This window comes from Gouania willdenowi, chromosome 12 (assembly GCF_900634775.1).
Source record: "Gouania willdenowi chromosome 12, fGouWil2.1, whole genome shotgun sequence".
Classification (NCBI taxonomy): Eukaryota; Metazoa; Chordata; class Actinopteri; order Blenniiformes; family Gobiesocidae; genus Gouania; species Gouania willdenowi.
The window spans coordinates 802209-829095 of record NC_041055.1 but is presented as its reverse complement, the minus strand read 5'-3'; the positions used below and the strand labels follow the sequence as shown (position 1 = coordinate 829095).

At 36.9% G+C, this 26887-nt stretch overlaps 1 protein-coding gene across 1 annotated transcript; it reads right to left on the bottom strand.

Annotated features, from left to right (window-relative positions):
• Positions 1–892: 892 nt before the first annotated feature.
• naa25 (N-alpha-acetyltransferase 25, NatB auxiliary subunit) lies at positions 893–24163 on the bottom strand. Its single transcript, XM_028463394.1, has 24 exons — positions 24025–24163; positions 20894–20979; positions 18450–18588; positions 15205–15323; positions 15060–15134; positions 14190–14297; positions 13915–13993; positions 12773–12884; positions 11816–11905; positions 11121–11293; positions 10936–11048; positions 10160–10367; positions 9987–10076; positions 9181–9361; positions 7704–7803; positions 7477–7628; positions 7262–7387; positions 6352–6592; positions 5436–5559; positions 5298–5363; positions 5132–5229; positions 4934–5044; positions 3804–3944; positions 893–2619 (listed from the first exon to the last, which is right to left on the bottom strand). The coding sequence occupies exons 1-24, from the start codon at positions 24080–24082 to the stop codon at positions 2497–2499; spliced, it is 2913 nt and encodes a 970-aa protein (XP_028319195.1). The 5' UTR covers positions 24083–24163; the 3' UTR covers positions 893–2496.
• Positions 24164–26887: the final 2724 nt, after the last annotated feature.

Genomic DNA, 26887 nt, shown 5'->3' with positions numbered 1-26887 from the left:
TGCAAATTAAAGTGGATAAAAACAGACAGAAAAAGGGTTCAAAGTGTTAATATTGAAACAATTAGTTAAAACTGGTAAATAATGTGCATGACAAATCATGAATCTGAGCCCGAAACTTTACACTTTTCATTAAACTTGTCTTATGGAGCTACAGTAGATCTGGTGTGTGGACTCATTTCTGCTACTTAAAAACAGACATGACAAATGGTGAATGTGGTTAAATTAGAAAAAGCTATGAAATCTGGTGAAAAGTGACAATACTGGGTCAACATATGACATTAGGTGTAAAAGTGGTAGAAAGGGTTAATAAGTGCTGAACATGTCTGGAAAGTGGAAAAATGTGTAGAAAAGTCATTAAAATGTGATGTAGAAGTGTAGAAATGGGAGAAATGTAGTAAAAATACATTAAAAAGAGCAAAAATATGGCAAGAAAAAGTGATGAAAATATGTTAAAATATGGTTTGGTGGAGTTGTAGAAAAAATAAGCAAAAATGGGTTAAAATTGTAAAAAAAAAATATTCATCGTTTCTTGAAGACATCTGGCGACCCCCCACTAGTGTCCTGACCCCAAGGTTGAAAACCCCTGACTTATAGTCAATGTAACCCTAAATGTAATAAATTTATATTTCCTTTTCTAATAAATGCTTTGGATTCTGTCCTTTTCAGTGTTTGAGTTTAAAGTTTTTTCTTAAATCACTTGATTTGAATAAAATGCTGCAGCTAAATTCTATTTAATTCTTCACAAATGAAGAAAAGCAAAAGAAACGTCAACTCAGTAGAAATGATTTATGCTGACTGCAGCAGAAAGTTTATAAAAGAAAAAAAACAAAAACAAAAGTCGATCCACGCTCACAAAACCTTTTCATCCAGTTTTATTTACAATCAGGTCCAACTTTGTCTTTGTGTGAATTCCATCCGTAGTGAGATTCTCTGAAGTCTCTATGAATTAAAAAAAGCATAAAACAAGCGCACACTGCAGCTGATCTGACTGAGCACCAAGAGTCCAAACATTCTCAGAGAACTTTCCTCCATCATCATCACCTCCAAAGTTTAAAATGACTAAATCAGCAGACATTTAGAAAATAAACCTTATGTGATGAATGTTAAACTGCAGCATCAGCAAAAAGGAAGAAATAGAGAAACGAGGAAAGTCACAGAACAATCAATGTTTGCATTAAAATTGTTTATGGGTTTTTTATTAAACTGCTTTTATGGTTTTGTCTCATTTGGCTTTTCTCTTCATTTCACTGTATATTTTATGACCTCATGTGTTTAAGTGTCTTTTTCTGCTTTAGGAGCCGTTTAGTAAAAACACACAGTCCAGTGTTGCCTTTGGAGACTTTTTTCCCCAAATTTACAAATCTTCACCCAATGAATCAAACTTTATATATCTTGTAAAAAAAAAAAAAAAAAAAAAATTAAAAGAATTCCCAATTAATGTTTTTTTTGGTTCAAATCAGCAAATTTTGACCTAATGTGATGAAATCTTCCAATTTCTGCAAAATATTTTAACTTAATTTAAGAAACGCTAAAGAAAAAAAGGCAGAGAAACGTCAAAGAAAACTGGAGAAATTAAGTCCTTTAAGTTACCAATGTTTGGTTTTAATGTTCCTTCACTTTCTGCAGAAAATCTGTAAACGAGCGTCTCAGCGAGGACACGCCCACAATCTGATGAACCAATCATAACGCTTCATTGGACAGTTTGTGGTTCATAAAGCACAAAAACTAAACATTAGCAGCTTTAAATACTTTATTTTTCCAGGTTTTTTAGTCATTTATTTAACTTTTTAGTTTCCTTGAACGGAGAATTTTATAATTTTTTACAAGAATTGGAAAATTTCTGTTTAATTAGGTCAAAATTGGCTGGTTTGAACTAAAAGAAAACCATCAGTTTTAAGCAAAGTTTAATAATGTCTGAGTTTAATGATCAAAACTTCTGTAACACGTGTGATAATGTAAATAAATATGAATCTAAAGCCAAATTATGTGAAGTTAAATTGAGGGAGTGAAAAACACCTGCACTGATTTTAAACCTGGTGAAGGGAACAGGAAATACCAAAATAAAAGGGAAGCGTTGCAACAAAACGTCAGAGTGAGACAAATCGACATCCTACAAAACAAAAGACAAAACTAGCAAACGTTACCAATTAAAAAATAAAACACAAACATTGTATTTGCAAAGGATGCAGAAAGCAGCTCTGCAGGCGCACACACACACACACACGCACACACACACACACGCACACACACGACAAAATAAAAGTGTAAAAAGCGTAAACATGTTAAATATGAACAGAGGATGTCAGTGGTTTATTCAGTCTGTCCTGTAGGTGGCGCTCTGATATTTACAATAATTTATTAGATCATTTCTAAAACTGCTCCTTCCTCTCGTCTCTACGTACGTCCGTCTATAAAAACAAGCTCCTCCTCCTCATGAGTCGTTGAGATGGAGAAGCATCAGGAGGTCAGAGGTCAAAGCCCCGTGCGTGTGTGTGTTCAGATCTTCAGGTTCCTAATAGACTCCGCCCTCTTCTTCAGCAGCTCTCCCATCTCCTGCAGTGAGTGGAGGTAACTGCTCTGAACTTTGTCCAGCGACGCCTTCGTAAACGAAGCCTCAGCCTGAGGAGGAAAAAGGCGGAGCTACAGGTCAGAGGGAAACGCCTACTTGGTCACATTACATTAAATCAGTGACCAGACGTGACGCAAATAAAAAACTAGACATTTATAATAATGCCAATGTGGGATTAAACAGGAAGTAGGAACTTATTCAACACATACATGTTAGTGTGTATATGTTTATAATGGTTTTATTGTGTATTCCACTGTGGTGTAGAAAGGCCCAACCAGGGACAGGAGTTGTGAAATAGCATTAGCTACATTAGCTACATACTCTATGTGCATCACATCAGCTGCAAACTTTTATATCTATGTTGAAATACATTATCCCTGTCAAATAATTACAAGTGTGTTTGTGTGCATTTATTTTAGAGACACACACAGCTACACACCAGCTTTCACTTTAACAGTATTTGAGTCAAACCAAGTGTTGCACTATGACCATCAGGAGACCAGTGAAGGCTGCAGTGACTGTGGTGACATTAAACACAACCAGCTGCTCATAGAGACCAGTGCTATTTCTGCTGCTTCTGATGAAAACATCTGGTTAACATGTGTCCACCTCACACTGATGGTAAAGAGGAATAAAGTGTGTGTTCGTGACATTTAGTTACAGAGTTAGAGATGCTGGAAGTCTAATCTATGAATATATTTCTAACTTTAACATCAGGTATCAGAGACCTTAAATACTGCCCCTAGTGGAGGGGAGGGGCTTTACACACATTGACCAAGACCGTGTGTGTACTAACCAGTGTGTGTGTACAAACCTGTGTGTGTGTACAAACCTGTGTGTGCGTTAGTGTGTGTACTAATCTGTGTTTGTGTGTGTGTGTGTGTGTATACTACCCTGTGTGTTTTCCTCCAGACTCAGAGCACTCAGTGTGTGTGTGTGTGTGTGTGTGTGTGTACTAACCTGTGTGTTTCCCTCCAGACTCAGAGCACTCAGTGTGTGTGTGTGTGTGTGTGTGTGTGTGTGTGTGTGTGTGTGTGTGTGTGTGTGTGTGTGTACTAACCTGTGTGTTTTCCTCCAGACTCAGAGCACTCAGTGTGTGTGTGTGTGTGTGTGTGTGTGTGTGTGTGTGTACTAACCTGTGTGTTTCCCTCCAGACTCAGAGCACTCAGTGTGTGTGTGTGTGTGTGTGTGTGTGTGTGTGTGTGTGTGTGTGTGTGTGTGTGTGTGTACTAACCTGTGTGTTTCCCTCCAGACTCAGAGCACTCAGTGTGTGTGTAGTGATGTTGTTCTCCTGTTCTCTGATCTGATCTAAAGCCTGGTTGAGAACGTCGTGTAGACCCACACTGAGGTCCTGGAAACCACACACCACCAGAGGCTGGACAAGAAGGGGGAGGAGTCAACCACACACTCATACAGATGTTACATTTCTGCCATATTTTGAGCACTAAAAATGAAAGATGAGTGATCAGTGTTAGCATCTTTAGCATTAGCAGTGGTTACATCTGTCACTGAGCTCTGTATTCTAACTCTCTGTGGCACTAATATACCTCCATACTCCTCAGGCTGTGCACACACAGGGCGACTGTGGCTCAGGTGGTAGTGGGTCGTCTTCTGATCGAGAGGTTGGGGGTTCGATCCCAGTACCTGACTATGTGTCGAAGTGTCCTTGAGCAAGACACTGAACCCTAAGTTGCTCCCAGTGGTCGACTAGTGCCTTGCATGTCAGTCCTGTCCCACTGGTGAATGAGCTGATATGTAAAGCTGGTGATAAAGCTCTATATAAATCATGTCTATTTACACACAGCTCTGAGTTCTAAAGCTATTGATTATGTATTTATGTGATCAAATGGAGACAGATGATAACTGATCACAGCTGGTTGAGAATTCATGTCAGCAGTAGAATAAAGAACATGTTTTGGTTTTAGTTTTGTATATCTTTAGTAAATGTAACATTATTTTAGAGGTTTTTCAGGTCATTTTGTTATTTATTTTGTGGGTTTTTGTCTCTTTTGTTGCTGTTTTCTGTGTTTCTGAAGTAATTTGATACATCTTTGTTCCCGTTTGTGAGTTTTTGTTGTCACTGGCCACAGTTACATGATGTTTTTTAATTCAGAAATAGTTATTCTGTATTGAGGTTTAGATGGTTTATGCTTTATAATTCCTCTTTAGGTCATTTGGTGCATTTTTGTTGCAGTTTTATTTGTTTCTTTTGCTGTTTTGTGAGCTTTGGGGTCATAGTTTTGTTGTTGCCACATCAACAGTGGTCGATGTGTGCTTTAAAGTCTTAACGTGTTCTGAAGGATCCTGTGTTCAGGGAACGTTTGGATCAGATGTAGATGATCAACAGAAAGGAGGAGTAAATACCGTAGCTGTGTTTGCATCTTTTTTCTTCTTCTTCTTCTTCTGTAGGCTGGATTTGAGCGGTCTGAGGACCTTTGCACAGTAACTAGCGGTCCACAGGACGATGCACATGGTCTGTAGAAGGACAAATAACACACACACACACACAGTGAGGAGGATGGAGCTCAAGGAGGAGAACAAACACCAGCACTAAAGTCTCACCTCCACAAATAAGACGAGGTTTTCTAAAAGGGAGGGATGAACTTTTAATGTCTTCTCTTTCATTTCTAATAAATCTCCTTTGCTTTTCTTCAGCATCTCTGAAAGGAAACGTTGAAAGACGATGACTAAGGGAAAGACTCAGTAGAGCTGACTAAGGAACACTGACCTTGGAGCTGAACCACTAAAGACTTGAAACAGTTACAGATCTGAGTCTGCAGCTCCAACGACTCGTCTGAGGGACAATGAACAGAGACGTTAGAGTCAGAGAAGAGGAGAACGTTGGTTCTACGTGGTTGCTTCTCACCCAGTCCAGCTGAGTCTAACTCCATCAGGTGTAGAGAGAGCTGCAGCGCTGCTACCTGACACTGACAGCTGCCCACAGACAGAGCAGAGGACAGACGGGTGGAGGGGGGGCCCAGCAGGGGGTACTGCAACGTCAACCACAACATCCACGTTAACCAGGACAAGAAGAAACACTGCACAGATGTTAAAGCTGCTGAAAAAACAAAGTTTTATCAGTAAAACAAGCTGGAAAAATTAACATTTGTTTTGATCTCCACTGAAAACAGTTTATTGAGAGACAAACATTTGGTGCATTGCATTGTGGGATGTGGAGTCCTGTAAACCAGGGGACATTTACATCTCAGTTTGATCTCCAATGTTGATTTCTTTGAGGAAAAAGATAAATAATCAGATCAATAATGTGCACTAATTCACACTGAGAAAACCCTTAAATATGAAGCCATAACACTCAGTGGTTTACAACATGTGGCTCTTTGACTCAGTAATGGCTCACTGTAAAATAAAATAACAAATTATTACTTACAGAGAGTATTGATGATTAATGACATTATCTTCAAATAAAATGATGATAAAACAGTTGGTTAACATGTTAGGCACTTTGATTCGTCTCAAATTGACACCCTTTCAGAATAAGAGCTGCTGGTTTTTGCACTATTAACATGTAAACATGAGTTGATTTCTTCTCTTTTCCTGCTGATGAATCCACAGCCACCACACGTCTATTAAAGCTTCTATACATACTGCTCCTCCTCACTGCTCCATGTCTGCATATCCATTCACAGCTTTTTATGTTGATGTTTTACAGCTCCATCGTTTCTCGTTGACCAACAGTGTTATGGTTTTAACTAGTGTATATTTCATGTATATAGTTGTACCTCTCCTGTACATATACTGTTAGTGATCAGAACAGGAGGCACCTGTGTGTGTTTCTCCGCTAGCTGCGTCGTGGTCAGTGTTTCCTGGAGCTCAGTCAACAGGCTGCTGAACACTGAGCTCTTTTCTCCCACTCCGTTCTCATTGGATATCTCTGAGTTCTGCTGTGGCGTGGAGTGCATCAGCGCGGCCAGAGAGGCTAGCAGACGTAGCGTTAGCGAGCGTATCCTCAGCCACACTGACTCCTCCTCCAGGGACTGACGTCTGTGCTCGTCAGTGAGCTGCCTACGAGAAAAAGATCATGTTAGTGTGTGACACACACACACACACACACACACACACACACACACACACACACACACACACACACACACACACACACACACACACACACACACACACACCACACACACACACACACACACACACACACACACACACACACACACACACACACACACACACACACACACACACACACACACACACACACACACACACACACACACACACACAGACGGTTACAAACTCCCTCAAAGTGAATCAACAACAACAAACTGAGCCGTTAAAGAACATGGAGGCATCAACGGTGATCTGCAGATGCCTCTGAGGAAGACTGGCAGTTGACACTCAAAACATGTCAAAGCTGATTTCTTGAGAAACGAATGTCTAAATAAATGAAACCTAAACATAATGTCGTCATTTTCTGTGTATTTGTCGTCAATTTGTATATTTCTGTTTAATTTTGTGAATATTTCTCATCATTTTTGGTGTATTTGTTATTTTGTCATTATTTTCTTTGTATTTCTGTTGTAATTTTTTGTGCATGGAGTCTTTACTGCATTTGTTGCCGTTTTAGTGTTTGTGTGTATTTTAGTGTGATTTTGTCATGTGTATTTTTCCACTTAAGGGTTGAGGGGGTGGGGCTATATTAAGTGTTGTAGGGGGACCAACCTGTGGTGGGGGTCCCAGCAGGTGAACACAGTGAGGTCTCTGTTGTCCCTCATGCTAACCCAGGGGATGTCATCCTCCTCTGCAGACAAACACATGGCCTTCACACTGTCCTCCAGACTCAACACACTGGAACACACACACACACACAACTACACATCAAAGGTCTGCCCCGCCCAGCGTGTCCCACCCACAGAGCACGCTCAGTGTGGTCTCACATGTCAGCCTCAAGGAACAGGTCCAGCAGCATCCTCTCAGTGCGGACCTGAGCGAAGTGCAGCGATTGGTTGAGCCTGTTCCTCAGGGCGATGAACTCTGGAATCTTCTCAAACGCTCCGTACTTATACGCCTGGATGATGTACTCTGAGGTCTGTGGGGGAGGGGCCTAGAGGTTAGAGCTCCGCCTCCTGGACTCAGTGAGAACTGTAGGCTGGGGGGGACTCACATCTTTCTGGTTAGAGTGGAAAAACCTGAGGGAGGAGTTACAGGACTGGGAGGCTGCAGAGAAGTGACCCAATGACTCAGCGTAGCGCGTCAGCAGGAACCTGGAGAGAGAACGAGATGATTAAAAACATTAAAGAGCAGCGCTAATAATAACTAATAATAACGATAACTAGGCAAGACCTGTATTCACAAGGCGAATACGTAATTGGCAATTTAAAAATAACTAGGGATGCACCGAAATGAAAATTTGTGGCCGAATAAAATATAAACGCTTGCCTCCATCATGCAAAGATGAAAAGTTATGTTTCCTCTCTTGTTATTACACATTTTATAAAAAAATCAGCTTTAAACGGGACAGTTGGATTTTACCCACGTTGAAAGGTGATGCCATCTAACACGCCTCCTAGAATGTTAGCTCCTCCCTCTCCAACTATCTAACAGCTAAAACAAACACTGCTGTTTAATATAGAATATATATTATACTTTATTACCATATATGTAAATACAAACTGCACTACTTTTTCTGCTGCTGATCGTGTTGGGAGTCACTGCTTGGAGCCACCGCCCCATTGTTTACACACATCAGCTGTTAGCACTCCATGCTAATGCTACACCAGTCTATGCAGTGAGACCCAGTGTAGTGTAAGGAGGAAACGATGGCGATGTTTACGTAGTCATGGCTCACAGCGCTAACAACGCTAACAGCGCTAACAACTGACTCTGTTGTGGAATTGGACGGTTTCCAACTTTTACGAGGTGACAGAGCAGTAAGGAGAGAGTCTGGATGTGTTGGTGTGGAAAGGAGGAACTGCTGGTCATGCAGCAACGCACACACACTTTTCCGACTCAAAATCACTGCACGTTGTTTGTTTGCGTCACACGCTGCTATTCGGCCTTGATTTTAACTCACTAAACCGAAGGCCAAGTGTGGCTTTTATTGCAATTTTCGGCCACCGAATATTTGGTGCATCCCTAAAAATAACCTGTATCTGGATTTGTTGACTAGTTTGTTCTTTTTACTAATTAAATTGAAAGTAATAATGCAGGAAAAACAGAAGACCTTGACCTTAAATATGACCTCAAGCGAAGGTGAAGGTCACACATTGAAAGGAAACGGACGTTGTTCAATGGTACCAGTGGCCAAGTTATAGAGAAAAAAGTAGTTTTTTGGTGAAGTCATGAACTTTGACCCCTACCAATCTTTTTACTGGTCATACAGCTTTGGTCTAATTAAATAAAATACTCCACTTTAGATGAGCTTTTTATTAATGTAAGCATTGAACTTGTACAATAAATATTCGTAGAGATTTTTGGTTTTTGACACTTGACATTTTGGGTCCAAAAAAGCTGGACTGCACATCATTGACATTGTCCCTAAGAGATGTCATTAGCTGCATTAATAAACTAGGAGAACAATGTATTTGGTAATTTTCAATTGCCAAATACAATAACAGAGAGAGGGAGGGGAAGGGGCTGACCCGATGGTGTCGTGTTGCACGTGTTTGGCGTCCAGACTGGAGTACAGATCCACCACAGGCTCAAAGGCTCCGAGGCGACAGTAGAGGAGCAGCAGCAACAGCTTAAACTGAGCGTTGGATGGACTGTTGGATAAACCCTCCTGTAGGATGCCCAGGGCCTGCCACACCATGCCCTCATCACCTGGACACACACACGCACTAAACATTAGAGACTCCACATCAAATAAACAACATGAGAACAAGTTATTGTAGTTATTGACTCATTTTCTGTATCAAAGCTTTAGGAACTTGATTGTTTTTTCCCGTGATAACGTTTGTCAATGTATATTAACGTATACATGTAGACTACGTCACTACAGTCACTCACAATCCTTATGTCAGAGCTGCTAGGACGTGATATTTTAATTAAAAAACAGACCATGTGACGTTTGTTAAATATTTTAATAGTACACAAATATGTTTTTGTGATGTTTCTAATTGTTAATTAAAAAAAAAAAAAGACCATCGCAAGACGATTTATTCAAAAACAAATCATATCAATTACACATCATTGACAATCAAAAAACAAACAGAAAATTAAAATAAAAACCAAAATAAATCAGAATTCACTCAAAACATTCATTTCCTGTAATTTGGATAATCTTAGCAGCAGAGTTAGAGGCACAAACTAATTATTTCAACCTTTTAAATAGTCCTGGAAAAATGTTGCTTCTCGTGTCAAATATTGTTAGGCAATTAATTTAATTCACAAAGTCTCAAATGAATTATTTGTTCTCGTTAAGGCGAACACAAGTGTGTGAACTCACCTGTGTCCGTCCACAGGTCAACGTAAACGTGCGCTGCCATCAGACAATACATGTCAGAGAACTGGAGCTCTGTTTTTAGAGCGTTTTCTCCTGAAACACAAACACTTATATTTTTATATATTCTCATATATTCCTGTACAGCTCAGTGACGGTGAAGGCAGTGAAAAACTCACCAAACTTCAGCCCGTGTCTGTAGTGAGCTTTCAGCTCCTCAATCAGTCTCAACTTCTGGTCCGTGGACAGAGCGTGCTGCAGACCCAGGGCCCTGCTCAGCTGATGGACACAGAGGTGTCTCTGTAGGGCGTCAGTGTCGTCAGGGAAAGAAAAGCCCCCATTGGTCGCCTCCCCCAGGGGGACGGATTCACTCAGCCTGTTGATTAACTGCAGCCAGAAAAAGGAGAGGATGGTTTATACACCAGTTGTTCGGTCACTCTGGGAAAACATTTAAACATCTGTTCCTTTAAAAAAACAACAGGTAGAAAGAAAGAAATATTATGCATTTACGACAAATGACTTAATGTACTTTAAAGAATGGCAACATTTAAATGGCCATTGTTTTTTTCAAATATTTTTTCATTTCTATGTGTGCGACACCATTAAAAATCTTAGAATACACACTTTTAGAATCTGTAAAGAACTCTAAACTTTCTCACTTCCTGCTTTTCTTATGGCATGTGACACATTGTGTTTTTGGTGTCAATTAGTAGATTTTTTTCTCTTTTTGTGCATTTTGGTGTGATTTTGTTGTCTTTTTGTATATTCTGCTGTATTTTTGTTATTGTCATCTTGAGTATTTTCCCATAGTTTTGAGTGTTTTTGGAGTAATTTTACTGTATTTACTTATGAAACCACAAAAAATGAGATTCCATAAATGTCCATGTCTGCTATAAATGCTGCCAACACAAACCTGTCCTTTCATTGCACTGTTTTCCTGAACACTGAGCGTTACCTGATGGTGCTGCTCTGCAGGAAGCAGGTGGAGGTAAAGCTTAAGGTTGGTGATGCAGCATGGCTTGTCCCCAAACTTCTCAAAGAACTGGACCATCAGCTCCATGGGGTCACCTGTTGGACGCCACCACACAGGTTAGTAAACACATGCACACACAGAGCCTGTGTGTGTGTGTGTGTGTGTACCCAGCAGGCTCGCTTCAGAACACCCTCTCTCCCTCAGACGCTTGATCAGCTCCAGACGAGCCAGGTACGGTCCTCTGAGGATACGAGAGTGTTTATCGTCCTCATCTCTGATTCGTTCCTCTACGAACCTGATCACCTCACTGATGGTGTGATGGACCACGCCCTCTGGACAGCTGGACACACACGGACACACACAGAGAGAGAGAGAAGGCCTTCAAACACCAGGAAAACTCATGAAAAGATGGAGCTGACAAAATGATTCGTTTAGAGATCAGCCTCCAAAATAACACAAAAAAGAAAACATGCAGAAATACACAAAACGACTCCAAAAGACACAAAATTACTGACTACACAAAGGGACGACAAAAAAAGACAAGACAAAAACAATAAAACACAAAAATGTAAATCCAAAACACACAAAATGACAAAAAAGTAAACCTGCAAAATTACACAAAAAAACACAGAATTACTGAATACACAAAATAAAACAAAAACACACAAATGGAAAACAAATAAATTAAAAACCAAAACAAACAGAAATGTTTCACATTCTTCCTTCTAATGAATATTTGGAGATTATGAGTCATTTTGAATTAATTTATTTCCCATTTTGTCTTTTTTTTTACTGCTGTAAATACATTTTCAGAATGAATGAGGTTAATAATAGTAACTACATGATGAATGTGTACACTTACTGCTCTCCTTCCTCTGGCGGGCTCCATGATTGGTCTATCAGGTGGAAGAGGGAGTCAAAGTAGGCGGGGTAAAACTGCCAATCATCAGGACTTTAAAAACATAGAAACAACAAATGAATTTTTAATTGAAGTCACTCCTTTATCCAATAAAAACATCTTAACCTCTCCTTAACTCCCACTGGTTCACTTATTATATTCCATAATATTTAAATGTATTATTATTACTATCTACAGATGTTTCCTAAATGGTTTAAGGTGAATCTGAAGGTGTATTTTATTAAAACATCTCACTGATAGACATTTTACACAGTTTAAAATTAAGATTTCATTATAATGAAAAAGTCCAAAAGAACTACTGAATAAATTAGTTTTTCAAGGATGATATTAAATTCATTAATTTTGATGCACCTACAAAAACACAATTATCAAAAGAATTAAGAATCATCATTTTAACAAATTCTAAAAAAAAAAAAAATTGTTAAATATTTATAAACAAATACAATCGACTAATGACGTACGGAAAACTATAAGTTAATTTATCAATAATAATAAAAGAAAAAGAAAAAAATGACTACAGTAAATGCTCTGAAATTAAGTGTTATTTTTCCTTTTAATTCATTCAATTTCCAATTATTTGCTTATAAAATACAATTTATTATTCAAAAATGTTTTAAAATAAATCAATTTAACAGAAAACACAAATTGTGGAAAAAAATCTAAATGTTATTTATTATATCAAATCGTATTTTTAACTATATAAATAAAAAAAATACTGGAAACTATAAATGCACTGTTATTAACAGTGATTATTAGTAATAACTTCAATTTCTTCTATTGTTTTTCCATTTATACGATTGCTTTTAGAAGTTTTAATAATGAATTCATAACAGTAGCACATTCATCATCCAGAGACGATAAAGGGTCATGTGATGATCAGCATCATGTGATCAAACTGACTTTTTGATCAGCAGTTTGTGTGCGAGGGCGTTGCTCTCAGGCCAGCGCTGAAGCCTCTGGTACAACATCATACACTTGTTCTCTCTGCTCTGCAGCTCACTGGTCAGCTTCTCTGTGTGACACACACACACACACGCACGCACGCACGCACACACACGCACGAACACAGACGCACGAACACAGGCGCACGAACACAGGCGCACGAACACACGCGCACGCACACAAGACAAATAAATTATATAAATATATATGTGATCATCTTACTTAAGGGCCACATTATCAATATGTGGAATAATAACTGATCTGAGCATTAACATAGGAAACAACAAAGGGGCATTTTGTGCTTTTTTGTTGCATATTTGCATTGTCATTTTTTAAAATAAACACATGTAATTTCTTGTCTTTTTGTGTTTAATTTGCCATTTCATGTATTTTTGTTGTCTGTTGTACCTGCAGCTCCATCTAGTGAGTAAAGACATGAACTGCATGTGGATGTGAATACAGGAGGTTTTTGTGCATTCAGATAAAAAGCTAAAAGAGCGCTAACGTTAAGATACACGTTCAGTCTCAATGTGGCAGATATTTAAAGTACACAGGAAAACACAGAAACAGTGTTTGTGGATAAAATAAGTGGAAAATTAAGGAAAGGTGAAGCATTATTATTTACCGTTAAAAAAAATAAGGTTTCAAAATAAAGATATGCAATTTAAAAATAAACATGTTTAAAAAAGGTACAAATTAAAAAATTCAAATATGTAAATTTAAAATAAATATAAAAATCAAAAAAGGGAAAAATAAATAAATATTTAAAAAAGGTACAAATAAAATAAATACAAAAATAAAAGATTAGCAAATCTAAAATAAATTTTAAAAAGAGAAAAATTAAGTAAAAATAAATAAATATAAATGAAATAAAGATGTGCAAATTCAATATTAATAAATGTTTTGTGTTTATTTTTATTTTTTTTTTAAAGGAAAAATAAAATAAAGACATGCAGGAATCTAAAACACCACAGTATTGTGTTTTTACACTTTTATCAGAGAAATTACTTTTGATTAAAATCTAAATGCGAGAAGCTAAAAAAAATGATCTTAAATAATAAGGTGAACAAAGCAAAAAAGAAAAAAGAGAATTAATTCACCTCCCAGTGGCCCACGGATCAATTCCAGAGCTTCCACGTATTTCCCCAAACGCTCCAGGATCATGAAGTAGAGCTGAACCTGCAGCGTTACACAGAAAAACTGACCATCACGTGGTTAAAATCAGTCCTTAATCCACAAACATGCAAAATCAACAGTAATTTAAAATTGAAACCATGCCGTTTAAACTCTATGAACATTAGAAACTCATGCAAAGCTGACACGCTGAACAGAGAACTTTTATTTTGAAAAACCCCAAAGAGGATAAAGGGCTGACCTCGGCTTCAGCCTCGATCTTCTCCTCTTTCACCATCTTCTCCACCATCCTCTCAGCCAGAGGCAGGAACATCGTCTGAGACAGTTTCTCATCCTGCGCTGAGATCGCCTTCACACACAAACACACAATCAACACAACACAAACACACAAAGCTAACTTTCATAACAGCTGCTTTACACTCACTGACAGAAGGACCCTCCAGTGATTTTATAAATGTGTCCTAGAATCTTCTAAATGTCGTTATTAGTAAATCTATGTCCAACAAATCACATTATTATGGATCATATTCATGTTTTTGCTCTGAAAAAACAGGAAAAGTTAAAGATGTGGATGTAAACCTCTTGTTTACAGAAAGAAAATAAAAACATTTGTGACCACAGGGGGCGACAGTTCCGACTCTGAGGTTTAGTAGTAGACAATGAAGCAGAGAAGAGGAGCTCTCCTAAGGGACCTTTACACGCCCTTAAACAGTGTGCTGACATGCTCTGGCTAGCTGTTAAATGATCTATAAATCAGGCTGAATGTTTCACTCCAATAGAAAACAATGAGATGTTTACAGGCAGTGGGGACGTGTGACATCATCAATCACATGATTTAAAGATGGAGGAACACAGGCTCTAAAACTGTAAAGTAGAGGCATTTTTAAAAGGCTATTAAATAAATATAGTGCAAAATAATGTGCTTAGTTAGACATAGATCTACTAATAGACATTTAGAAGATCTTAGGTCACATTTATAAAAACAGGAGGGTCCTTTAAAGGAATCAACTGATCATTAATCTATTAATCCATCAGTAGGGGGCGCTGTTTATACAGTAAAGGCTGTAGATTGATAATGTTTGATTAGAGGATGATAAGCTGGAGCTCCCACCTGCATCACCAGGCTCATGACGGACCAGAAGTAGTACGGGTTCTTGGGGACGATTTTGTAGAGAGCCATTCCAGCCTGGAGAGGAAAGTAGTGAGGTTCAAACCCTGAGCAGATGGTGTTTCTAATGAACAAACCACTTCCTCACCTGCTGCATCTTCTTGTACTCGCCCACCCGAGCGTACGCCATGAAGAGGTGGGAGTGGTACTCCTCGCTCAGAGGAACCTTCTTCACCGCCGCCTCGTACAGTTTGGTCACCAACTCAGCTGTAAACACAATATTTAATATTTAATATACTGCCAAATAAAGTTCTATCAAGGGATGAATAACTATTATTTATTTTTAAAAACTGATAAAGCCAAAGACTAAGTTGGATTTAAGGAATGAATGTTTGTGTTGGATCAATACTTTCATGTTTATAGATATTTTGTGGTTGATGAAGTTTTGTTTGTATATTTTGTGAATTAACCTTTGTTTTTGAACGGCTTCTAATGTAAAAGTGTAAAAGATAATATTATCGTGGTTGGGGTCAATTATAACTAATCATGTAATTGATCAATTAAAATCATGTTGTAATTGTAATTTTAAAAATCTGTTGCTGTCCTAATCATAATTCAATTATAATTGAGTTTAGATAATTGACTTTGTAATTGGCATGAAATTTCTCTAAAAATGGTCAATTATAATTGAATGCAAAACTTTTACAGTTCTACACGTGTAGTTAATAATTATTAAAATATGTTTCACACATTTTACCATTTAAAACTAATTAAGTCTAAGGTTATACTGACAGTAAAAAGGTTCAGACGCTCACACCATAAATATTAAAACCTATATATTCATTGATTAGGAAGCCTAATCAATAAATAGGAAATAAATTAAAATATAGATATTAGTTTTTAGTGTATTTTACAGCTGATTTAGGACCCGGTACAGATGCTAACACAAAGCTAAGAAAAGAGGAAGGTTAACTTTTAATAGGTTATTTATTTCAGGCTCAGTAATTGTGATTAATTGTTATTAATTGTAATTGAACTTTAGTAATTGTAACTGAAAAATGTATCATGTTAACTAGAATTATTGATTGTGATCAATCTGAACATATTTTATTATAAATGCACTTAATTTGAATGAATGATTGATTAGATTAATAATATGAAACATTTAGTTCTGATGCAATAATAGATTAAAACATTTTTAACTTTCAGGTCAGGTTTATTATTTTTTATTTATCTGCCTACGAAGAACATGAACCTACTCAACACAAACCAGCAGATGATGAGTTACCATCCATCAAACACATCATGGTACTAGGAAATTAACTCTTATTTTGAAAAACAATCATGAACAGAAAAACAGAGCCCTAACTTATCAATGAAGTGAGTTCTCCCCTTTTTTCAGTTATTGTGCAATACATATATTTATGATCTACCTATATACGTCAGGGGGCGACAGTTCCAACTCTGCTGTTTTGTAGATGACATGAAAAAGAGAAGAACTCCTCCATGTAAATACAGACAACCAGGATCCACTGCTGCTCTTTAATGCTGACCCAAGTAAAATCTGTTTGATGCAAAGAACATGTGTTCTAGTCAGAAATGACTGAAGGTTTGATTTAATGGATTAGGTTTGGATTATTTTTTGCTCTTCTTCACAGCAGAGTTGGAACTGTCGCCCCCCGTGGTCACAGGTTTTTTTGGGTCACGGAATTTGTTTATCAAATTTTGGTAAACAAGAGGTTTATATCGACTTTTTTTTTTTAACTTTTACTGATTTTTAGATCTACCCAAAGCAGCACAAATTGTTATTTTGACTAAAAGAGCTGCTAAATGATCCTGAATGCTTCACCTCATATAGATATATATAGACAAAGTGGTGATTGGTGTCATCAATGATGTCATTTCAAGATGGCGACGCACAGAGTGAAGTAGTCCCAGTTTAAAAGTTAATAGAACAAATATTGTGTAAAAACTAGGGATCAACTGATAAAGGTTTTTAGGGCCGATGCCGATAACAATTTTTTCCCATCAGCCTTTAGCTGATGACAGTACAGACTGCTGATTTTCTTGAGCCGATATTTAGAACCGATACTGCTTTTGTTCCCTCGATTTACATCATAAAAATTACACGATGATGACAAATGGTACAAGTCTCAATTTAAAAAAAGGAACATTTATTGAAATTAATAAAGGTGATGTAGAACGACAATAAGTACAAAATATTTAACAGATAAAAACAGATGATGTAGAAGAAGAAAAAAAGAGTGAGACATCTCATGAAATATTATGAAAGAACTGTTCGTCCTTGTCCTGAAAAAAGCTTTGACAAATAAATAAGTTGGTCTGACTGAAGATATATTTTATTAACAGGATTATTCAGTATAAATATATATAATTATGGTATTAAACACAAAAAGAAACCATGAATAATAGTCCATTCCAACACAACCTCAGAACATAAATTAACAGATTAAGCAATTGCTTAATGTGTATCCAACATCACATTAACAAACTGTTCAAGTTTCTGTTCTAAGTTACATCAACAGGAGTAAATATTCAAACTAGTAAACGTCTTCTCAGCGCAGCACTGAGTGAGAAGCAGAGAAAGAGGAAAAGAAACCACCACCACGACGCACGCCAAACCTAGAGCCAAGTGCTCGTTAACTAGACGTGCGACACAACATTAAATCAGCTGATCACTAGCAAAAACAGTGGAGGATCCTTTAAAGCTGGTGCTACTCATCCCTACAGGTGTTCCTTCCAACCCCCTCTGTCTGCACTAAAGCAGTGTTAGAACACACTGTGGTACCAGACCCTCATGAGCACCAGCTGAACAGTATCGTTCATGGATTCCATCATTTCTTTTTACACTATAATAATTGCGTTTTGTTCTATGCTTTCATTTCAGAGTGCAATGACACAAACTGAATAATTTTCAGTAAAAAAACTGGAAACAGTGTGGTGCAGTAGTGTACATTATATATATATATATCAGTCAATTTACAGGAAACTTTGAGAAGCTTGTGCAACCACTACAACAACCTAAATCATCATCTGGATGTTGAAACCTATGGCAGGTTCTAATGGAAATGATCTTAAACTTTGTTTTTTACCATGCTTTGATTGACCACACTCATGTACGTGTACACTGTCATCACATTATAATATAAACTGGTTGGTAAACAAATATTTATTTTGTCTGTTGTCATTCACACACCTCAGCAATAGTGAATCTCTTCTGATCCTGTGTGCTAGTGCTAATGCTAATAATTGTGTAGTGTGCTACAGTTAGTCCTCCTAGCATAAATTAGCATTACATTTAGCTAAAATGAGTCCTGCTTTATATTGCAGAACATGTGGTGCTGCCTTATTAAAGCTGAGGCTTGTACTCACGTCGATGCATCTCTCTGTACAGGATGGTCAGAGCCTGCAGAGAGTTATCATCCGTAGGCTCCAGTATAGCTACTTCCTGTGCCAGAGTGAAGGCTTCATCCTGTTTCCCAGTGCGTTGGAGGCCGATGGCCTTCAGGACCTACACAGAGAATGTAAAGAGTTCGTCTACAGCTAAACCATGAGCAGAATACGTGTACTCTTTGTTAATCTCTTTTAAAATTAAATCAAAATAACAAATAAACTGTGGTGATTCTTGTTTTACTGACTTAAAACTTGGAGTGTGACGATATCTCGATACGGCAATATACTGCAATATTTTTCAGCACGATCAATTATCGATATGCTCCAGTTAACTATCGATTTTTTTTTATTCCCCTTAAAAATCTTTTCTGCTTTTTCACTAAAATGTGCAGGTACGTCTTCACATAAATATTATCACTGTTTGTTGAAGGAACCAATATATTGTTTACTGTAATATTTCACTATAATGATGTCACTGGTAATAAAGATCATATTTATTGTTTACATAAATCACTATTGGAGATACTTATGTTTACATTGGTATGTTGACACTTATTTACAGAAATGTTGCACTAAAATAGTGTCACTGTTCATAGGACACTTTATATTTATTGTTTCTCAGAGATGGAAAATAAAAATCATATATTTTCACTTAATCTTTTTTTTTCTTGTTATGTCAGATTATCGTAGATTGATTTCTGACCAATACATTGATAATTGCAGTATCGTGATATCGCGAGATAATCATTATCGTGAGCTTTGTATCGCGTATCGTATCGTGAGGCACCCAGAGGTTCCCACCGCTACTTAAAACCTAAACAGAAATACAATAAAATTAAAAACCAGATAACCAGTGTTTTTCTGTTTTAAAATTAAATCTTGCAATGTTTGTGATATTTGGATATTTAAGGTAAACTGTGATGAAAGCTTCATTTTTTAATCTCACCACACAGGGGGGCAGACTTTAACTCTGCTGCGTTTGATAAAATGATCTTGTATCATGTTGTCCACATCACACCGACGGTAAAGAGGTGTAATTTGTGTCAATGACGTTTTGTTAATAGTATCCAGATAATCTGGTGACTGAGTGTCAACTGTGAGGAACAATAGATGTTAAAACTTCTACCATTTGACACTTTTTTGAGGGCAGTAAAAAATATATATTTTCTGCACGTCATAATATCACTAGCCACTAACGGCAGCCGTCAACACACATAGAAGTTGATCACAAGAAACAAGGAGCACCAGTAGATTCATTACACCACGTCTGGTTCCTTTAATCACATGTCATGGGCATGTTTTACATAAAATCCATTTTTGTTTTGATTTATTTATGCATTAATAATGTTTCAATTCATCAGTAATGTGACTTATCGCTCCCATTCTAACGGGGAATAAAAGTCCGCCCCCCTGTGTGTCCCTCAGTGTGGTGAGACTAAAACATGAAGCTCTCGTCCTAGTTTCCCGTAAATATCCAAATATCACAAACAGAACAAGATTTAATTTTAAACCAGAAAAACGCTGTTTATCTGGTTTTTGATTTTTCTGTATTTCTGTTTCGGTTTTAAGTAGGGATGTAACGATTAATCGTAAGGCAGTTAAAAATCGATTCATAGGTATCACGATTCACATCGATACTGTGAAAATTGAATCGCAGTACTTTTATGAACAAGCAGAGGGCGCTATGCAGAAGTGTTGGCGGCGGGCGGAATCTACTAATACTTTCTTTCTGGCCGCCTTCTACTTTTAAACATGTTCATAAATGATTCATTACCCCTTTAGCACCAAAAATATCTGTAACATTACGTGAATACCTGTAAAAGTCCCGTTTTTTTATTAGCTCTGTCTGCTAGCATAGCATCTTTTCTTCACTGCAAGATATCTGCATGCCAACCGACCACTGGGTTACCAGCGCCCTCTGCTGGTCCAAACAAATATCTGATACAGTGATACATTTTCAGTTGCACTTTTAAGAAGAACTATTATGCATTTTTTACTATAGAACCAGAATTTAAATTATTCCTGTATTTATTTTATTTTAGATTTATTTTTAGTTAAATTGCATTGTTTTGAATAGTTTATCAAGGGATTCTTTTAACAATGAAAAATAAAAGGAAAACAGTGTAGTTTTTTATAGTTTTTTTCCCCCAAAAAATAAAGGAATATTTTTCAGTCATCATTTGTCTAGTCCCATTTTGTAAAACAAATCGTGAATCAAATCGTATCGAGAGTTGAGTGAATTGTTACATCCCGAGTTTCAGGTCAGTAAAACAAAACAATCACACTTATTTTGATTTGGTTTTAAAACGGAAAAACCAATGAACAAAGGGTACATGGATCCATGAGCAGCTCTGCTATTGGTTACCGTCCAGTGTGAGTGTCTGTGCTGTTTATAAAGAAATGAATTAAAGATGGATTCCTACCTTGGCACAGTGCAGGTCCTTGTGCTTCTTCAGCAGTTTGTCTGCTTGCTGTATTGCCATTTTGTTGTTGCCATTGTCAAGGTAATCTGAGGAGAGAGTAAACCGCAGCATTACTCAGCGCTTTTTAGAGCTCACGCTGGAAAACAATCAGAAAGTAACAGTTTTAGCTCCTCCTCTGTGTGAAAAACTGTTCGATAATACCCACAAATATAGAATATAGTGCTTATCAATCAATGAGAAGATGTGCGTTTAACTGAAGCAGCAACGCAGAAGATGATGGAAAAACTAAACTATGACACCTTTGGAGCTATGTTGGCATTTTTTCATGTTAGATGGAAGGATCTAGTGGGGTTAGGGTAACAAACGACACTTAATGACACCATATTCATGCTAATGGAAGGTGTTCATGTTATTATTATAGACCAATTAGCATACTCTCCTCCATTTCTAAACTTTCTGAAAAGTGGGTGGCAAAACAATTGAATGAACATCTAAACACTGGACGCAGATCTCTACACCCCATGAAATTTGGTTTCCGTAATAATCACTCAATAGATTCAGCAAATTGTATGTTTGTGGAGAAGATGAAGGGCTGTCTTCCAGGACCTCAAGAAGGTCTTTGATACAGTAAATCATGATATCCTCCTTTCAAAACTGTTCTTATTCATTTTTTCACAAGAAACACTGCTCTAGTTTAAATCATACTTATCTGACAGACAACAATGTGTATCCATGTCTGGCTACAAATCTCAATACCTCGTGTCCAACAGGGGTCCCCCAAGGCAGCATTCTGGGACCTATTTTATTTTCTATTTATATAAATGATGTAGCTAATGCTTGCCCTAATATAAATATTCAAATGTATGCCGATGATGCTGTCATTTTTACCAAAGCAAAAACACCACAGGGGGCCTCTTCAATTTTAACTTCTGCAATGGCCTGCATTCAAAACTGGGTCAAGGCCCCAAACTTACAATAACACCAAGAAAACTATGCATGATGTTCAGTAACAGTCCTTACCATCTTCAGCAGTCCAATGTTTACATGGACGACGTCAAGCTTGACCTGGTGAGTGAATTTAAATACCAAGGCTTGACTCTGGACCCAATTTTAACTTTTAAAAATCACATTAAACGGCTCTCACAGTTAATTTTAATGTACAGAATCTTAGACACATTAGGCCTTTTATGACTCTGAATGCTGCAAAGATGTTTTATACACTATGATTTTATCCCATATTGTATCACCTCCTGGTCACTTGCTGCTGGCACCACAATAAAACCAATCAAATCTCTTTTTAAAAAAAGCAATAAAAATCTATCAGAAATCTAAATTCATTTCACCACTGTAGGATTTTAGAGACGCATAATCTTTTTAATTTCAATAACTTTGTTTATTTTTCATGTTTTATATTTAAACTTTAGCACAGACTCACTCCTCCTCCACTAAAGGATTTTTATCAAACATAAGGAATGGGCCCCAGGGCCACTGTGAGGGGCCACAGACGCTTGTGGTCTATCAAAGGGAGTCACTACTGGAACAGTCTTTATTTGACATTAACAGAATGTTCCACACTGACCACTTTTAAACTACACCTTAACCTGTGGATGATAGAAAGTCTTTTAACTGTCTGCTATAAGTAATGTTTGTTTTAAATATTTAGCTATTGTTCTATGAAATGTTTTTAAATGTGTTTCTATTTCGTTACCTGCATTTGGAGAACAGATGGAAATTAGCATCTTTGCTATAATCTGGCATATTTACACTGTTACAGATGTACATGAACTGTCCCTATCAAATAAATAAATGGATATATCATTATATCTGGATAAATCGCTCTATCCGCATACATCATTATACTTGGATATATCGATATACCCCGATATATCGCTATATCTGGATATATCGTTAAAACAACAACAAGAGGCTTTAAAGCCATAATCTGTACCGTACTACACGCCATTTTCCTCTGCCGGCTCCGTTTAAGGAAAAAATCCACGCCTCATGCTCATCATTTGATTGGTTACCCTGTGCGTGTTTGTCCCGCCCCCTCAGCCCCCCAGAACTCAAAAGCCTGGTGAGCTTTTAAATTAATCACCTGTATTAAACATTGAATAATAAAAGATTAGGATGGAATCCAGTCAATAAATCCAGCACTTCTTAGAAAGAAAAACCAACAACAAAGAAAAAGAAATCATAGCGTATCGATAATCAAGGGCCGACGTGTTTACAAGAATCACCTGGAAACAAAAAATTAATATTACGGTGGCTTGTGTTTTAGTATTTTATTTAACATTTCATTGACAAATTAATTCCATAATCTTAATGATTACTTAATGGCACTTTGTTGTGTAAATTTGTCATAAATTATAAGTTATATACAAGTTTTTATGATGCTGGAGTTACTCTATTACAGTATTATATTACATACAGTGTTTTGTGTACCTTGCATTTTAATATTGTTAATTAATTAGGTGTCATAACTCTTATTTTGTTGAATTGATTTATAAAATAAGAGTTAATACACATATTTAGAAAGGCAACATATAAAGTTCACTAGCTTTAGTCTATCAATAAGTGATTTCTGTAGCTGTCCTTTGACAGCTCCTAGCAGCTAACTGTTAGCCTTTAGCCTAGCCTGGAGCATTGTCCTTTACCTGCACTCAGGCTAGCTGGAAGCTAACGGTAAGACACACCGACCAGGAGCCTCACTTTCAGCCCTGGACCGGTCGGTGCACACCGCGGGGTCCGTGGTGAACAAAGTCGTCTAACACGCACTCAAACCCCGCGTTCAGGTTGTACCGGTCCGCCCCTGGGCTGGTTGTTAGCATGCTAAGCTAGCTGTCAGAAAGCTAGCCGAGGACCGAGCGGCTCCGGTTAACGGAGGAAGCCGGTGACACGAAGCTCTGCCCGCGGTGGAGGAACACCGGGAACCGGACTCAGCTTACACAGAGCAGACCTGCTCCGACCACCGGCCCCGGAGCCTACAGCAGCCCGGGAAGGTGCGCTGTCATCCGGGTAGACCCCGCCAGCTGAAGCCGGTGGAACCCGGGTGATGGTTCAACTCAGAGCCCGGTTCCAGGTGAGCCCCGTACCGGGCCACCAGGCTCATAGTCCCGCATGAATCTTACCGTAAATGGGTCTGAGTCTCCGGTCGTTGTGGTCCTGCACATGGCCTCGCGCCGCCATGGTGGGTTTACCTGCCTGAGAGCCGTCCGCGCATGCGCACAGAGGGCTGCCTCCCAGCGATTAAAGGACACAGAAACACAGTACGGAGAGCCGAGAGGGTCAAAAAACATGGAGGTAGATTTGTCTTTATTATCAAAGAAAAAAGTGTTCAACTATAAATAATTGCATTTTTCTTTGATTGAAAATATTTTTCTTTGATTGAAAAGGTTTTTTATGATTGAACTCGTCTTTTTTGTATTCGAACCATGTTATGTTAATCAAAGAAAAAATGTCAACAACAAAAAAAAATTCAATAAACTAAAAAAGTGTTTAAATGCAATTTTTTGGGTCTCAAATACTTTTTTGCATTTGAACACTTTTTATTTGATGGAAAAAATGTTGTTTTTTTTATTGAAAAGTTAAAAATTAAACCATTAAAAACAAAAAACTAGCTCTAATTTATATCTCGGATCATGGTAAAATCTGTTCCTTTATTTTAAAGTCCAGAACTACTTTGTTTATCTTTCTGTAATTGTATTTTCAATAATTGTATATTTAGTATTTTTCTACAGACCACAGGAAAAATAGCAGCAGCTTTCACTGTGGTTAATGGGGATCCTAATAAATAAACATAAACATTACCCAACCGTAAATGGTAAACTAATGTTAGCGGGATTAAATAAAAAATAATTAGAAACAATAACACATATAATGCACGTAGCCAATATTACTAAAACAAAACATGATTCTATAAATCTGTTTTCTCAATTAATTTAAACTCAACCTTTAAAACCTAAGCAAAGGAAGTATTTGATCAGCCAGTTAGCAAAATTATGTTCATTTTAATGTTTTAGGTTTTATTTTTAGAACAAGTATGTAATAGTCTTTTACCATTTTATTTGAATCTATTAATTATTTACACTGGAACCGTAAAGGAATATTTCATAATGAAGCATAATTCACATAAACTGTCCATTTTACGCCGTTTTGGTAATTAAAATAAAAGCTATTTATTAGTTTAATTAATTAGGTTATATCTGCAATGAAGAAGAAAACAATTGAACTTGTTTTACTTCAGCAAAATTTGTAAATCTGTCGAGCAGAAAGAGGTACACAACCTGTGGTTTGGGACCCATAAGTGGGTCATAGAAATTGTGCAGAATATACAAGACATCTTAAGCTTTTATTTTGAAGGAGATTCACACCAGGAGACTGCTGTATATACATATATATATACATATAAATAACTGTAATCCTCAAGGTGACAGTCTACATTCCAAAATATTTACATAATTTGTGCTATGAACCACCTGATGCAAAAAAATTGCAAAGTCAACTAAAATATTGTTATATTTCAGGTAAAGTCCTGTAGAAAATAACAGTATCTCTTTGATGATCATTACTAAACATTACATAATACATGTGGTAAATCCTAAAACTTATCTTTTATCTATTCAGACTTATTTTGTATATTCAAACTTTCATTTTAAATTTTCAAACTTTCGAATGTACATTCAAATGTTCATATATATATATATTTAGACTTTCAAATACATATTAAAACTTTCATATACTGTATATATATATAAATTCAAACTTTCGTATGTTTACTTTAATACATATTATCAAACTTTGATTTATTGCATATATTCCCATAGTCAATTAATATATAACTAACTTCCTAAATGCTTATTTATTTAAAGAAAACCAGTTGAAGTAAATATAGTTGATTAGACGTTATACAGATTTACAATAAATACTAAAAAGTTACATTTCCATCAGGAATTGAATAATTTCAGTATTGATGTTACCATGGCAACATTAAAAGCAGAGATCAATGAACCAGTCCACAGAGCTTTGACTTATTTCTTCAAATTTATTAGATATTCTTACGTCTCGTATCCTAGACCTTAAATCACAGCGTTGAGCCGTGAAAAAAGGACAAAAACTAATCGGATTACATTCACTACTAATTCCCCTGAATTTTGCCAAAGTTGGAAAGAGAAAGTTTGAACTCGCTGTGAAATTTTTTGTCCTTTTTACAAACAACACAAAACATAAGAAAAGAAAAAAAGCAAAGCTCACTGTTGGCTTCGCTCGTTTTTATGCATGATTACATGAAAACAAAGACAGTATTTTGGATGTTTTCCATCCCCTCCTCTCCCAGTCACACCTGTTACTGGTTTCACTGGAAACTCAGACTGGTTTTAGTCGATACAGCGTCTCCTTTATATGAAAACTACTGCGGCGTTTTGCTCCTCAGCAACAAAAAGAACAAACATTTTACAAAGCTTGGTGACAATATGTAATAAACAATGAACATTCTAACAGAAAACCTCATTCTCCACACTAGACGTCGCTAATTTTCTCATTTATTTTATAAAGGAAAAAAAATGTTATTTTTTTAAATTCTCATTTAAAATTCAAGGACAAATTTATTGTCTGGAGCCAACATGTCAAACTCAAGGCCTGTGGGCCAAATATGGCCCAATAAAAGCCACCAATTGGGTCCACAGAAATATTGAACTTAAAAGTAAAAATACAGACATAAGACCAATCATTGTATACATGTTATTTAGTTATAGATATCTCAGTCCCTTCAGAACATACAAAATCAACACTGAATCAGTTAAATTTCCTGATAGTTGCAGGTACATGCAACACACGTGTCACCATCATTACATCACTTTGCAATTTCTAGGATAAAAAACAAACAAAAAAAAATCACTAAATTCCTGCAAAAGTCACAATTAAAAAAAGACACTGGAGGGGCGGAGATATCGCTTTACTCTCATCTACAGTCACACAATAACATTGTTTTATGAA

Coding starts and splice junctions, on each gene's coding strand:
- naa25 (XM_028463394.1), bottom strand. CDS start 24,082: ATGGCGGCGCGAGGCCATGTGCAGGACCACAACGACCGGAGACTCAGA. Junction 11,049..11,120: donor TTCTGAAGCGAGCCTGCTGG/GTACACACACAC, acceptor GGCGTCCAACAG/GTGACCCCATGGAGCTGATG. Junction 7,388..7,476: donor CTGTTCCTTGAGGCTGACAT/GTGAGACCACAC, acceptor TGTGTGTTCCAG/TGTGTTGAGTCTGGAGGACA.